The sequence below is a fragment of the Arachis ipaensis genome, chromosome B9 (assembly GCF_059453495.1).
Source record: "Arachis ipaensis isolate K30076 ecotype BB chromosome B9, ASM5945349v1, whole genome shotgun sequence".
In the NCBI taxonomy this organism is placed as follows: Eukaryota; Viridiplantae; Streptophyta; class Magnoliopsida; order Fabales; family Fabaceae; genus Arachis; species Arachis ipaensis.
Genome location: NC_142444.1, coordinates 12,560,469 through 12,576,769, shown reverse-complemented (window position 1 = coordinate 12,576,769; position 16,301 = coordinate 12,560,469). Strand labels below are relative to the sequence as shown.

At 27.8% G+C, this 16,301-nt stretch overlaps 1 protein-coding gene across 1 annotated transcript; it reads left to right on the top strand.

Moving 5' to 3' along the window:
• The first annotated feature begins 11,884 nt into the window (after window positions 1-11,884).
• LOC107618516 (uncharacterized) lies at window positions 11,885-16,074 on the top strand. Its single transcript, XM_016320610.3, has 3 exons — window positions 11,885-12,301; window positions 14,107-14,772; window positions 15,268-16,074. Exons 2-3 carry the CDS (start codon window positions 14,165-14,167, stop codon window positions 15,953-15,955), a joined length of 1,296 nt encoding a protein of 431 aa, XP_016176096.1. The 5' UTR covers window positions 11,885-12,301; window positions 14,107-14,164; the 3' UTR covers window positions 15,956-16,074.
• Window positions 16,075-16,301: the final 227 nt, after the last annotated feature.

Below are 16,301 nucleotides of genomic sequence, written 5' to 3'. Positions count from 1 at the left end.
TAAATTCAATTGAGGAAATGATCCTTCGATAAGGGAAGGTGACCGCCCAAAGACAAGATATCGATATGATCCTTCGGTAAGGGAAGGTGATCGCCAAAACGTTTGGGATAAGAACCTTCGGTAAAGGAAGGGGACTCCCACTTTTTATACCGGTTTGAGCTCAATACCTTCCATAAAAAGCTACGAGAAAAAAGTAATGAAAAGTACAATGAAAAGTGTGATCATGATTGTTCTTCTTTTATCTTTTTCAATTTATGATTATGTTTATTATTGTATTTAAAGATCCTTCCTTTATCCAAAATTTCTTTTTGTATGATGTATGATATTGTTTAAGATCTTTATTTTATTCAGATATATTCTGTTTGACTTATCTATGGCAATATTACTATTCTTCTCTTATTTATTATTTATTTTGCCTTGCTTTATGGCCTATGAGAACATCATACCAAGGTTTATGAGTTTACTATAGGCATTTTGTATGCATCACACATGTCATAACATAAGTAAATGAGAAGCATCTAAAAGTCACACCACTCCGACTAACAAGAACTTTTGAAAATAATAATTGAACAACATTGCATTATCACTGTTTTTATTTTAAAACTCGGAGTGGCTGGGGATGGATACGATGACACCATATAGATAAACTACTGAGAAACTTTTGTTTCTCACCCCTCTCTCCGTACCATCTTCAGGAACGATGCAGTACAAAGCAATACACTGCTCAGTTGAGTTGAGGTGAAAAGACAAGTGCACTATTAGAAGCAAGCTATCGAAGACGTAGATACAAAACATTAAGCATTTACTTTAAGAAGGAAGAATATGCGATTGTTTTAGCCATAGTTATACAAATTAAGAGAATTAGGATTTTCTCCGTGTCTTGTTTTATTTTTATTGAGTGATTGCAATTGTAACTATGATGTTTCTTGTTATGATTATTTGATATGAGTAAAGCTTGTCATTATTGTGCCTTCATAGTTTAGCACGCCCGTTTTTCATGTTAGTATTTCTAGATTCACGTATATTTTTCAACTAGTAACTTTTCTAATAAAGACTAGTTATTCAATATTTTTATATATAAATTATTTTATATAAATATTTCATTTTTGTTTTAAAAAGAAACAAAATGTAACACCCTAATACTTTTAAACTGAGTTAAGCTTTATTTGGATTATATTTAGTAGGTGATATTCAAAACCTTGCGAAATTTTTCTTTTAAAACAAATGTGAAATATTTATATAAAATAATTTATAGATAAAAATATTGAATAATTAGTTTTTATTAGAATAGTTACTAGTTGCAAAACATAAGTGGATTTGAAAATACTAACATGAAAAATCGGTGTGCTAAACTATGAAGGCACAACAATGACAAGCTTTACTCATACCAAATAAAAAAGGAAACATCATAATTACAATTGCAATCAGTCAATAAGGATAAAACAAGACACATAGGAAATCCTAATTCTCTTAATTTGTTTAAATATGACTGAAACAATCGCCTATTCTTCCTTCTTAAGATAAACGCTTAATGTTTCATATCTACGTTGTTGATAGCTCGCTCCTAATAGCGCACTTGTCTTTTCACCTCAACTGAGCAGTGTATTGCTTTGTGCCGCATCGTTCCTGAAGATGGTACGGAGAGAGGGGTGAGAAACAAAAGTTTCTCAATAGTTTATCTATATGGTGTCATCGTATCCATCCCTAGCCACTCCGAGTTTTAAAATAAAACAGTGATAATGTAATGTTGTTAAATTATTATTTTCAAAAGTCTTGGTTAAACAGAGTGGTGTGACTTTTAGTTGCTTCTCATTTACTTATGTTATGATATGTGTGATGCATAAAAAATGCCTATAGCGTTAAAATATGTAAACTCATAAACCTTAGTTTGATGTTCTCATAGGCCATAAAATAAGGCAAAATAAATGATAAATAAGAGAAGAATAGTAAACAGAATATATTTGAATAAAATAAAGATCTTAACCAATATCATGAATCAAACAAAAAGAAACTTTGGATAAAAGAAGGATCTTTGAATGCAATAATAAACATAATCATAAATAAAAAAAGGATAAAAGAAGAACAATCATGATCACACTTTTCATTGCACTTTTCATTACTTTTTTTTCGTAGCTTTTATGGAAGGTATTGAGCTCAAACCGGTATAAAAAGTGGGAGTCCCCTTCCCTTACCGAAGGTTCTTATCCCAAACGTTTTGGCGATCACCTTCCCTTACCGAAGGATCATATCGATACCTTGTCTTTGGGGGTCACATTCCCTTACCGAAAGATCATTCTCTCAGTTCAATTTACAATCAAGGTTATTTAGACATACACAAGAAGGAAGTCATGGCAACCAAGATATATTATTATAAAATTGATGGGAATCTCCTTCCCTTACCGAAGGTTCCCAAAAGTTTAACGATCGCCTTCCCTTATCGAAAGATCATCTTGGTTATCTTGTCTTTGGGAGTCACCTTCCCTTACCAAAGGATCATTCTCTCAATTCTTTAATGCACATAAGATTGTTATTATAATGCATAATGCGTATGAAGGAAAGAGACATTATACCATGACATGCAAAGCTAACATCTATGTTCGAAAACATTTAAAACATGACATATAAAAATTAGCACAAAACCCCCTACCTCGAGTGAAGTTTCGATAGGTATTCCGATGCAAATAGATGCAGTTTGTTAGTGAAGAGAGGCTTATTCCATGGCTAGACTTTGTGTATACTAGAATGTTTTGTATAGAAAAAGGGAATAGATTGAGAAATGAAGGATCAAATAGCTCTTAGGTATGTGCAGATTATGTTAGGAGGTATTTAGGTGAAATCTTCAATCTGAATCGTCACTTTGTGAGCCCTATAAAGTTTTCTAAGTTTGGAATTTGGAAATTGATATTAGAGATAAATTTATAGAGAATTGAATTAAATTTAAAACGAATCTTAAACGAAGTTAATCGGATAACCACAGCTTGAGATATTCCCGAAATACTATTAGTATATCAGGCTGGCTGATAAGAGCGCGATTTTCTACTATAAACTTGTAACCGATTTATCTACCTAATTTAATTTGAATTTGATTTTACATTGAACTTAAGGAATAGAGCTAGTATTCTTATCTTTTCGTATAACTAAATATCATTTAAATCTAATAAATGTAGAATTAATTATGCCTATATTTTAAAAGGTTGTTTATTGTCGGTTAGAGATTTACTACCACTAATGCTTTCATATGTTTAAATTTTAAATTCAAATCTTAAATCATTACCATTTTAATTAATTAGTTAGTTATTAAAAAAATGACTTGATTCAAAAAGTTGGGATGTTACATTCTCACCCCCTTAAAAAAAATTTTGTCATCAAAATTCGTATCTCCTAAGAAGATACCACTTCAATCTCACTTATCCTAGTAGATTTTATCTACATTTTTTTTCTATAGGGATATATGATGGTTTCCACGTAAGTAAATTCAATCAATTCATACATTCAAACAAACTAAGTAAAGATACAACACAGTTATAATATCATCATGAGCTAATATAATTATAAAAGATAGATTCATATAATAGATAATATTATTCATTTCTTTGTGTCTTAAGTTATTAGCCTTCGTGTATCAGATTTAAACCACACAACATAATATGAAAATTCAAACAAGCAGTAAAACATAACAAGACGCTTAAAAAAATATCTCATAGTTAGTCATATTAAAGCCTTTACTTTCAATGCCTCATACCCCATGCAGTGTTGCTTGATTTGTAAATCATATTTATTTAAGTATATCTACTCCAGAAAATAAAGAAAAATCGAGGATCATTGTTCTCACAACATACCGTACCCTATTTCTTTGTGACTCTACACTAATTTATTTTTCTAACAGGGATATTCTAAGGATACTTAACTTCATCTTGATTTTTGTCATATGTCATTTTGAATACTGTAAAATTAATCATAAATTTAGAGGTTAGTCGCATACTTATAATATTCCTAAAAAGATCAGTTTCAGCTATTAAAAATTAAATATAAATTCTATAGGCCTAATAATTGAGTTAAAAATTTTTGAAATGAACTATAGATCAATAAATTTATTTTTTATTTTTTTTAAGACTTGTGCAAAGCGTGAAAATATTTTGTACATAATCTTTCAGATAAGTAATAATAATAATAATAGAAATTTTTTTTAAAATCTAATTTTGATAAGTAGGCTACATTTAAACTAATAATTGATAAGAAAAAAAAGTAATATATTTATTGACACTCAAACAAATCCTGACTCATAAAATTTTTTTTTACATTACTAAAAATATTAATTATTGTCAAATAAAATTCTATAACTATTTAAACAAGTTAAAGAAAATAAATTTATAGAAAATTAACATAAATTTAAATATTTGCACAATAATTTACGTTAATATTGTTTAATACTAATTGACTTCACAATTTTTTTCTCAAAAATTCAAAAATCTATCAAAAATATGATATATAAGTTGTTTGATCTATAATATAAAATAGATAAAAATTAAAAATAGAATTAATAAAAATATAGTTAATAACAGTTAAATAATAAAAGTTTTTCTCTTAAGAATTTAATAACAATATTAAATTTATTATTAATTAGGAGATGATACAAGAAAAAGTTATTAGATAGGATAAGTTATTTGGTTTTGGATTTTGAATTCTTCCTATCTTAAAAGTTTTTAACTGTCCCACTACTAGGAATTTTAAATCTCTCTAAAGATTTGGGATAATCCTAAATTTTGGAGATAACAAACTAATCAAGTATTCACCAAAATCTTATCCTATTTGAAGATGTAATGTATAGAATGAGAAACTGACCTACTGTTTCTATATTACCCTAAGTGAGAATCTGGGTTTACAGCCTAATCTCTAACAAGCAATCAAAATCATCAATCATCAAATAATATTCTAGCACATCAAACTCAAATGTTCAAATCATATAAATCACATACAAAAACATAATTAATTACATATCGCTATTCATATGCATTCACTTAAGAACAATTAGACAAGTAGTTGAGTTTAGTAAATATATAACAAATTGATTACGACAAACATGTTGTTGACTGGGGTTTGATAATAACCCAAGTGAGTGATTTAGGGTGTAGGCCCAAATTATTTTATTGCAGCCTAATTATATGAGACAAAATGATCCAAAACTGCTAAATAGAAATAGAATCAAACCAAGTTCAAAGCAAATCAATTGAAAGGAAAAAATAATCTTAAACTTTTGCTAAGTTTACTTGGAGTGTTGGGTAGATAAGAGAGAAGAATACCGAATAGGAACGAAGGAAAAGCTAATTAAGGAAGTTAATGTCAAATCAAGCTGAGTAAAGGTATGATAAGTAAGTTAAAAATAACATGCAAGTCAATTACTCCACATTTTTTCATTCTCTCTAATTAAAGAAATAGCAATAGTAATATAAATGGTATAAATAAAAAGATTGTGTAACATCATATTTTTAAGAAACATAATGATAGTAGGGCATATTAAATAATTGAATGGAGTTTATAACTCTTAGCTTAAATGGCTTGTAAGATAGTGGTAACAATTATAGGAATAGTATCAATCAAGAAAACGCAAAGACATGCATGTACTCTCGGTAAAAAGACCATAAAAAATGAATTTGTATATGAAAACTTGGATGATGAATATATTGTATGCATGTAAAAGAAAGAAAGAAAGGAATAATGATTTAAAGATAACAGGGCATCATACGGCAACAACGTAGATGATAAATAATAGAATAGAACATGACGCATGCCAAACATAAAAAGGTAATAAAACATAATTTTCTATTATTATAAATATATATATATATATATATATATATATATATATATAGGGTAATGCTAGGTAGCCAAAAAATAATTATAATATAGAAATATCATGTAAAAATTTCTATTCTCTTGATAAGCAAGTGACATACACCTCCTTATCACTTATCTTCCTTATCACCTATCATTTTGCTGCATATTTGGAGTCATTAATGTTCTTTCCAAAATCAATTTCAGTTTCTCTCAAATCAAATCTCTAACATCTTTCAATCACATTATTATTCATTAAATGCAATAATTTTCTGCAAAAATTATGAAAGTTAAATAATTAAAAAATTTTAACAACTTCTACTATACAACTTATATTTTACATATAGACTATTAAAAAATAAAAAAATAAAATATAAAATATAAACAAAAATTTAAAAATAATTTTTTAAAAATAATTATTAACTTGTTACATTAAAATCAATAAATAATAAGCATACATATGAATATTAAAAAAATATTAAAATAATTAAAATCACGATCTACTAGTGCACATATGAGATAATTTGAAGAATACAATAAGACATATAGTTTAAAATTTGATAATATTAATTATAAAAATTTATTAATTATAGACATCATAGGTATGAAATTATGAATATTATGAGTATAAATTATGGATGTTATTAATATGAAATTATAGATGTTATGTGGATAAATTTATGGATGTTATGAGTAAATTTATCAATTGAATAAATTAATTTAAGAATTTGACATTTTTTGAAATTCAATTATGATAAAATTTAAAAATATTTGTGTTAACTTAATAGTTACTTATGTAATAACTAAAAAATGATACGTGTATGGTTGTAATATCTAATAAACATGAATTTAATTTTTAGATGTTAATTGTATGTAATTATGGATGTTATGTATACAAACGTATGAATGTTATGTGTATGAACATAGTAGTACAATATAATTATAAATACACATAAAAATACAAAAAAAAATCGGTTTATTACCATACCTCATCAAAACTAGTTAAAAACAATTTCTTGTAAAATTTTTTGGCTTATACACTATTGTACTTACAATGGTGTTATTCTCGTAATTTTTGAAAGAATATGATTGAATTAATATAAAGTATATATTAGGATAGGTTTTATGTTTCATATCTCCAATAATTGATGATAAATACTATAACGGACAAAGAATCAATTGCAATTATTTAATGTAATTGATATTATAATTACCGTTCTTAAATATAATTATTATTAATTTTTATTGTATTTTTATATATAAAAATTAAATTATAAAAGAAATATTAAGTATTGATTACAATAATGCCTAATAAAAAGGGATATGATTTTATAATTAATATCATTAATAAGTAGATTTGATAAGAACGGTGATAAGTAGAATAATAAGATAGTGGAATAAAAAATAAAACTGATATTAAATGATATAAATGAAGTGAATTATAGAAAGTTTTGGCTAATTATGACTGAAAATTTTTGGTTACCAAACTTTTTCCATATATATATTTAGAATGTCTCATGTGCATTTTGCTATGTCTTTAAGTATGAGTAAGGTGTTCTTAGACAATCTATGCTTTGACTTTCAACACATGCACATTTTGATCAAATGGTTATGGCAATAAGCCTCAAACAAATTTAGGTGCACACTAACCTTGACTATTAGATGATCACATATCACATGGAAAAGATTTTACTGGATAACACTAACTATAACTAAATGATAATAATTTAATCTGGCAAACATAGAATATGGCCCTATGGGATCAACCTTGCTCTGATACCAAAATTGTAACAGCCTAATACTTTTAAACTGAGTTAAGCTTTATTTGGATTATATTTAGTAGCTGATATTCAACATCTTGCGAAATTTTTCTTTTAAAACAAATGTGAAATATTTATATAAAATAATTTATAGATAAAAATATTGAATAATTAGTTTTTATTAGAATAGTTACTAGTTGAAAAATATAAGTGGATTTGAAAATATTAACATGAAAAACCGGTGTGCTAAATTATGAAGGCACAACAATGACAAGCTTTACTCATACCAAATAAAAAAGAAAACATCATAGTTACAATTGCAATCAGTCAATAAGGATAAAACAAGACACATAGAAAATCCTAATTCTCTTAATTTGTTTAAATATGACTGAAACAATCGCCTATTCTTCCTTTTTAAGATAAACGCTTAATGTTTCATATCTACGTTCTTGATAGCTCACTCCTAATAGCGCACCTATCTTTTCACTTCAACCGAGCAATGTATTACTTTGTGTCGCATCGTTCCTGAAGATGGTACAGAGAGAGGGAATAAAAATTTTTGGAACTATTTTATAAAAAAAAATACCAAAAACAAAATAAATTTTTAACTTATATGTTAGGAACTAAAATCTTACTTAACCCTTAATCTAACTATAAATCTTTGTTCTATGTGCGTGTCTATATATATACTCAAGCCACAAAAAAATTATTTGTGAAGCCCTATATAACTTTTGAATTTATATAACGAATAGAGAAAAGTGATATAATTTTCTATTTGTGACATCATTAATGAATGACCGTGTGTGATATAGACCAAGTGTTAAATTTGTGGAGATTTGTTAATTACAAGTTGGTGTTAAAGGACGAAATCTAAGTTGTTATATTTATTGAGGATTTAGATGTTATGTGGAATATATGAGTCTTCATCAGGCATTAGAAGAAAACAGAGGAGGAGAAAAGTTAAAGAAAGGTTATGAGAGTTAAAATTTTATTGAATATGGGTGATTTGTAAAAAAATAAATAATGAGTATAATAATAAATGTATTCTTTTTTAACGGTATTTATAATATTTGTTGTCAAAAAGAATTTAATTAAAAAATAATAAAATTATAAAGATTAATAAAATAATTAAATCAAAAACTAATTCACCAACTTGAACTACAAATGAAATTTGAGACGCCAAATTAAATTCTTATTTGATTTTTGTAATATATTTAAATTAAAACTATTTGGAAACGTTAAAGATAAGGCTAAGACAATAAAGACAAATATTATATTATCCTTAAATACTATTTTCAAAATCTATATATTTTGGTAATAAGGGAGAAAAAAAAACAAAATTTTGAAATAGTATTTTTTTATAGTTGCACATGCGTGTACTTAAAATTTTAAAAGAAATTTAAAAATTTGTGATTTTTTTTTATCAAAAATAGGAGACTCAAACCCGCAACCTCTTAATTGAGTATGTAAAGACTATGCCATTTGAACTATAATTCATTGACAAAATTTGTGATCGTTAGAATTGATCAAAAATGTAAAATTATTGCTATAAATCAGGTTAGAGAATATCTAAGAGTTATACAAGTAGTTCATCCAATAATTTAAGAGAAGATAATACCATTAAAACTTGAATCAAAAAATTATGCATGAGATAAATTCGAATTATCTCCTAAGACAAGCATATTTTTTGTTGTTAATGTTTGTGATTTTTTTCAAAAAATATTTTAAATGTATAATTTTTTATTTAATTTTATTTTTAAATGTTTTTTGTTTATTCAATTTATTTTAATATTTTTAATTTGTATCAAAATTATAATTATCAGAATCAAACCGATTAGACTATTAAATTATTGGATCATTAATTTAATTAGTGAGTCATAGGTTAAATCGGTTGATGTAATTATAATTAAATAATTAAATAAAATTATTTTATTTTATTTTTTTATTTTTATAATAAATATTTTTTTTAATTTTATTTTGTATTCAATTAATTATTATTTTTAAATTTTAATAATTCATCAATTAATTTATATTTATTATACTCTTTAAATATTTATAAAAATAAAAACAACAATAACAAAAATAGAAAATATATTGTAGTTAATAATTTTTTTAAAATTTGTAAATATAATTAATTTTATTTACGTAATAAATTTAATAAAAAATTATACATATAAAAAATATATTTTTTTTAATTTAACTGGATTTGACGGAATCCATTTAAACCAGCTTGATAAAATTTTATTGAGTTTGACTAAGTCTAATCAAGTTAATTTATTAATCAGTTCGAATGATAATCCAACCCAGATAGATGAATAGGTGATGGAGTTTTCGATTTGACCAATTGAGTGAGGTCTGATTTAATAACTATGGTCAAAATTATTTTCAAAAATTTTTAATTTTATCTCTAATATTTTATATGAAATTAACATTTAAGAATAATTTTGATATAAATCGAAAATACTAAAAATAAATTTGAATACAATTAAATATTAAATATATTTTAAAAAAATTCTCAGAAAAAAATATTTTATCGAAAAAATATTAAAAGTTAAGAAAACGAAGCACATGGATGTGATAGCGATCCCAAACTTGATTTGTTGTTACACTCTTTATTGGTTACAGCTGTATTCACGACCTTCCTCTCTTCTTATGTTCTTTCTTTCTTTCATTCTCTTCCTTTTTCCAAGTTCCAACCATAATTAAATAAGATAATGTTTTATATTTCTATGAGTTATGACGACTCGTCTTTCATGTATTATTCCAGTTTCAAGTTCTTTGTGTTCATACTTCATACTGTGTTGTATTCTGAGTTGGTTTCATTATTTTAATCTTTTACGATATGTTTTTAATTTTTTAAAAGAAGAGAACAACTTAAAAAATGCAACTAATTTGATGTGATTTAGGTGACAGACTGACAGCATTATGGGAATTGGGGTTGTCTATTTTAAAATATAAAAAAATATAAAAATTAGTATTTTTATTAAAATTTAATCCGACATTTAACGAAAAAAAAGTAAATAATTATATATTATTAGATATAATTTTATATTATTAAAAATATTAATAATAATTAATTAATAATTATAAATCATAAAATTTATTAACCTTTTAATACTCCTTTTAAAATATTATTATTTATAAACAAGGAGGACTTAATACAACATAAATAAAAATACCCTAATTTATTTTATAAATAAAATATTAATTTAATTTTAATATATTAATAATGTAAAATAATTTCATTTAATTATATAATATCATTTCAATAAAAATAAATATTTTTTACATAAATTATATGAATAATTATTTAAAAAAATGTATGTGATTGAACAATTTTATAATAACTCATCAAAATTTTCATAAAAAATTAATTAAACATTCCATACACCTACACTCAAAATTATTATTATCTATTTTTATTTTTATTTTTAATTGAATCCAAAGCAAGCTTTTGTTTATCAAGTATTGAATACACAATGCAACTTAACAATTCAACGAACTACAATATCCCAAAGTACAACTGTCACTCAATAAATACACTAAGAACTTTCCAGAACTGGTAATATCTTAATCAACATGGCATATATTACTATAAATAAACTATAAGCTATATATCTATTTAGGATTCAATTTTTTACTATATAAAAATAAGATATATATAAGAAAATGAGTAGTTACTATTAATAAAATGCATTTAGATAACATATAGCTAAAAATATATGTTAACATTATTATTAATAAAAGTTTTTAATTTTATTTTATAAATATATTAAAAATTTAATTTTTTAATTAATTATTTTAATATGTATATTTAAGACACATGTTAATCAAATCTTAATAAGATACAAACTCTAATAAAAACTAATTTATATTAGTGAAGTAATTAATTTAATTGTCTATTTAAATAAATATTTGAATTTAAATTTTTCTCATGTATGAAATCATGAACTAGTCATTAACCTATAACCTATTCCATTAGAAAATATATGAAAAATCTAAAAAATTAAATCCTAATAAAAATAAAATAAAAATTTATATACAATTATTTTTATATAAAATTATTAATTAAAAATTATTAAATAATTTAATATATTTAATTAAATTATTATTTAAAAATTTTTAATTATTAAGTTCACATGAACACACGTGTGAATCTTTGCCTAAAAATAATTAGCTGTCATACTTATTGTATAATGATGAAAATTTGACATGAAAATAATTAAATAAATATCTTTATTTATATAGGAAATTAGCAATGTAATAAAGAAAAGAACAAAAATGAAAAAGACAACTATGATTCCTTTACTTTCTCCGTCTATTTCGTGACAAATAGTGTGCAAAGTGCGTAAAATTATTTTCTCTCTTTCTTTCTCCCCACACAAGAAGGAAAACACAGAAAGGAAAGAGAAAAAAGAAAAACCTTTTTTTTTTCCACAGAGAAAGATAAATATTGCGGTAACGTAATAAATTAAATGATTATATCTCAGTGATTGTTGTGATAATTGTTTTCTCGTGATCCGCGCTTACAAATCATACCTTTGTTATTGTGATCATCAACAACAAAATCTCCATCAATATAGATATGGATATGGATATGGGTTCTCTTCGTTTTGCCTCTCCTCAATGTTTTCCTTGAATTTTGTTTGATCAAATAATCAATCACCCATTTCAAACTCAAAGACTTGCAATTTGGACACTGCAAAAAGGTGAGATTTTTTTTCTCCTTTTTTTTTCCTAAGTTGGGTTTTGTCAGTGTTTATTGTTGCCTTAATGATCTCTTTGTTGTGGTGTTTTTTTTTCTTTTTCATTTTTTTAATGAGAAAATTGAGCTAATAGATTTTGAGCTTTTAGCTTTGGTTTCTTTGAGTACAAGTTTGATGAATTATTTGTCAACTGTCTAAGTTATATATGCAATTTGTTGGTACATTTTTGTCTCATATATATATATGGCTTTGACTTTTGTCTTTGTTCTGTTTTGTTCTTTCATTGTTGTTTACTTTAATTAGTTTTCATGTTGCCGTTTTCTTTTCATTGATGCAATTATGGGGTGGTGTTAGAATTTTCACTTGACCCTTTATCATGTTCACAATTTCACTACTTCTTGTGATGAGAGTTTATACTTGGATCTTTTTCATGCTTGGATTTGTTGAGTGATTCTGATTGGAAAGTGTTCTGAATTCACAGTCCCTTGACGTGCAAGTTATATGTTTTTTTTTTGTTGAACTTTTGAAGAGAATAATATTGGGAGGATTCCCTGTCCCGCTATTTGTAATATTCTTCATAGTTAGATAAGGACTTGGTTGGTGTAAAGCCTCTCTAGAAAATATCAAATTTGATCTAAATTGTTTAGTTGTCTTTGTCAGTGTGTTCTTGAACTGAAAAGGATATGCAGATAAATCCTTTTGATTTTAACTTTCAGATCGGTTTGAGCTGAACAAATCAATAATTTGACTCTGTTAGCACCTTTTTCGTCAACCAAGTGTGCATTGCTCTAATTCAATTGTTGTTTGATCTTTATTTTTCTTAAAGTGGAAGGAAGTTGTGAAAACTTTGTAACCGATGACCTGAACAAGAGATCTTCTACAGTACTCCTGCGGAACGAATTTCTTTATCCAAAAAGTATCTCAACCATTGATTATCCTTTTACCCATTTTTATTTTCCCTTCCCTTTCTTTTTAGTGCTTATGGCTAAGATTTTTTTTTTTTCAATTCCTGCTTTTAAGCTGATATCTTTGTCAGCAAGGAGTGAGCTTTTTACAAGTTCGAATACATACTTGATTCGGAGAGTTGTATCATGGATCAAAATGCAAAGCTGATAAGAGGTCATGCTTGTTTAAATTGGCCCTTTCAATATCATAATTGCAATTGCAACACAAAGATATAATTTGAAATAATATCAGATTTTTAATGATCACGGTTGGCGTGAATTTTTTTTGGTTTCCCACGGTATCCTCAAACCCGGTAGGCCAAGGACTAATCCGTCGCGGATCGGAGCTCCATTTAAGAGTTTGTCGCTGGCCAATGGGTTGCTGCATGCATAAGGCGTGAATTAACTACATTTTTATCTGATATTAACAGCTACTTATTCAACAGAACAACAAAAATTGCAGTTTTTGATCTTCAATTCATATCCTCTAGTGCTTGGCGACATTGGGATTTTTCTCTAATGTTACCAAAAGCTCTTGTTTATCTGTCTTTTTCCTTTTTCCTCCCTTAGTTCTAATAGCTTATAACCTTCAACTACTATTCACCTTCGTAATGCATAAACCTTCGTGACCAAGTCATCAAGAATTTTATTGTATAATAGAATCTCAAGATCTAAGTAAAGTGTGTTTTCTTTGTGTAACATGAGTAAATGTTAGCCAAATTAGTTTCTGTAAATTAATCAAATTTTTACTTTCTGTTATGTCTCAAACATATAGTCATGTCTAATGGAAATTGTTTTATAGCCAACTTCTCTGCTTTCTATTTATTCGGAATTTGATTATCATTTAATTCACATATTTCACAGACATTGAGCTCTTAGAAAGTAGTTGTTTGTATCCAATGGGGGGAAGATTGTGACAAATATGGATCCTCAGGCCTTCATTAGGTTATCAATAGGCTCTCTTGGGCTACGATGTGCCGGAATTGAGGGAAGCACCGGAAGATCTAGAACTCAAAAGCCACCTTCTCCTTTTGTTTGTGAGATACGGCTCCGGGATTTTCCTGTTCAAACATCATCAGTCCCCTTGATATCCTCTACCGAAGCTATACCTGACGTCGAGAATGTTGCTACTAGCTTTTACCTTGAGGAATCTGATCTAAAAGCATTGTTGGCTCCCGGTTGTTTCTATAATACTCATGCTGGTTTGGAGATTGTTGTTTTCTCAGGTAGGAAGGGCTCCCATTGTGGAGTTGGCATCAAAAGGCAGCAAATTGGGATTTTTAAAATACAGGTAGGCCCTGAGTGGCGCGAAGGAAAGCCACTGACTCTTTTTAGTGGGTGGATAGGTATTGGGAAGAGAAGACCGGAGAACGGACGGCCAGTTGCCGAGCTACACTTAAGAGTGAAGCTAGATCCCGACCCTCGATACGTATTCCAGTTTGAAGATGTTACCACATTGAGTCCTCAGATAGTTCAACTGCAAGGGTCCATCAAGCAGCCAATCTTCAGTGTCAAGTTAACTAAGGACAGGTGAACTGAAAATTTTAAATTCATCTATGATTTATCTTTCACTTCTTTAGGCACTAATGACAATTCGTCAAATGAAATGCATCCCTTTTACAAAATCATACTGAATATCATGTTTTCAGAGAACCATAACCCACCAAATCTTGGCCCCAAATAAATATTTCTTCAGGTATCTGCATGAATTGAAAGTCTGGTTTGTTGCATGATAAATGGTGATTCATTAATTAACATGTTATTATAAAATTACCACTGAATATGGAAGGTTTTAATTTACAATTCTCCCCAAAAAAGAAAAGAACTATATGTTACATAAGAACTTAAAGCCCAAAATTTTTGCTAATGAATAAAATCTTTCTCCCAAATCAAATAGTCTTAATTGGAAACTGTAGTGTGTTAGCTTCACTATTTCTGTCTGTTGGATCTGAATCTACAAAATGTGCAGATTTCAGTAAACTTGTTCTGTTGTTAATAAAATCTTTGATAGTTATGAAATGACAGAGTTTCCCAGATTGATCCATTGAGCAATTATTGGTGTGGTTCTACAATTTCCGACTTGGAGATCGAGAGGCGAGAGAGAAAAGGGTGGAAGGTGAAGATACATGATCTATCCGGCTCAGCTGTAGCTGCAGCCTTCATAACAACTCCCTTTGTTCCATCTTCAGGTTGTGATTGGGTTGCAAGGTCCAACCCAGGAGCTTGGTTAATTCTTCGTCCGGACGCTTGTAGACCAGAGAGCTGGCAGCCGTGGGGAAAGCTTGAAGCTTGGCGCGAACGCGGCCTCCGAGACTCTGTCTGCTTTAGATTCCATGTCCTATCTGAGGCTCGGGAAGGCGGTGAACTTCTCATGTCAGAAATATTTTTAAGTGCTGAAAAGGGTGGCGAGTTTTTCATAGACACTGAAAGACACATGCGGACTGCAAACACCTCAGCAAGTCCAGTACCTAGTCCACAGAGCAGTGGGGACTTTGGTGCGCTGACTCCGGTAGGCGGAGGCTTTGTCATGAGCTGTAGAGTTCAAGGGGAAGGGAAACGAAGTAAACCGTTAGTCCAGCTGGCATTGCGACACGTTACATGCGTCGAGGATGCTGCCATCTTCATGGCACTTGCGGCAGCTGTTGACCTCAGCATTGAGGCATGCCGGCCGTTTCGTAGGAAGATTAGAAGAGGTTTCCGGCATTCTTTCTAAAGAGAGAACAATGCAAATGTAAAATAGTAACTGTCAATCATGTGGATTCTCCAACTTTCTAACTCAAATAGCTGCAATAGTTGGAAAGAAAAAAGTGCACAGCATAAGTTGTTAGAGAATTCAACTCTCAATATTTGGATCTTTAGATACTTCATGGGATTGTGAAGGAACAAGGAAGGAAGTAAAGTTTAAAACGACAAATCAATTCAGTCATTGTAAGAAGTAAGAACTATATAAAAGAAGAAAGCCTTTTAATTTAAGAAGTGCTCTTTGAAAAAATTGGTTTTGATTTGAGAGCGCAAAAGGCTTGATAGTTGATATTGAAGGATTCTTCAAACATTTAGAT

Coding starts and splice junctions, on each gene's coding strand:
- LOC107618516 (XM_016320610.3), top strand. CDS start 14,165: ATGGATCCTCAGGCCTTCATTAGGTTATCAATAGGCTCTCTTGGGCTA. Junction 14,773..15,267: donor GTCAAGTTAACTAAGGACAG/GTGAACTGAAAA, acceptor ATGAAATGACAG/AGTTTCCCAGATTGATCCAT.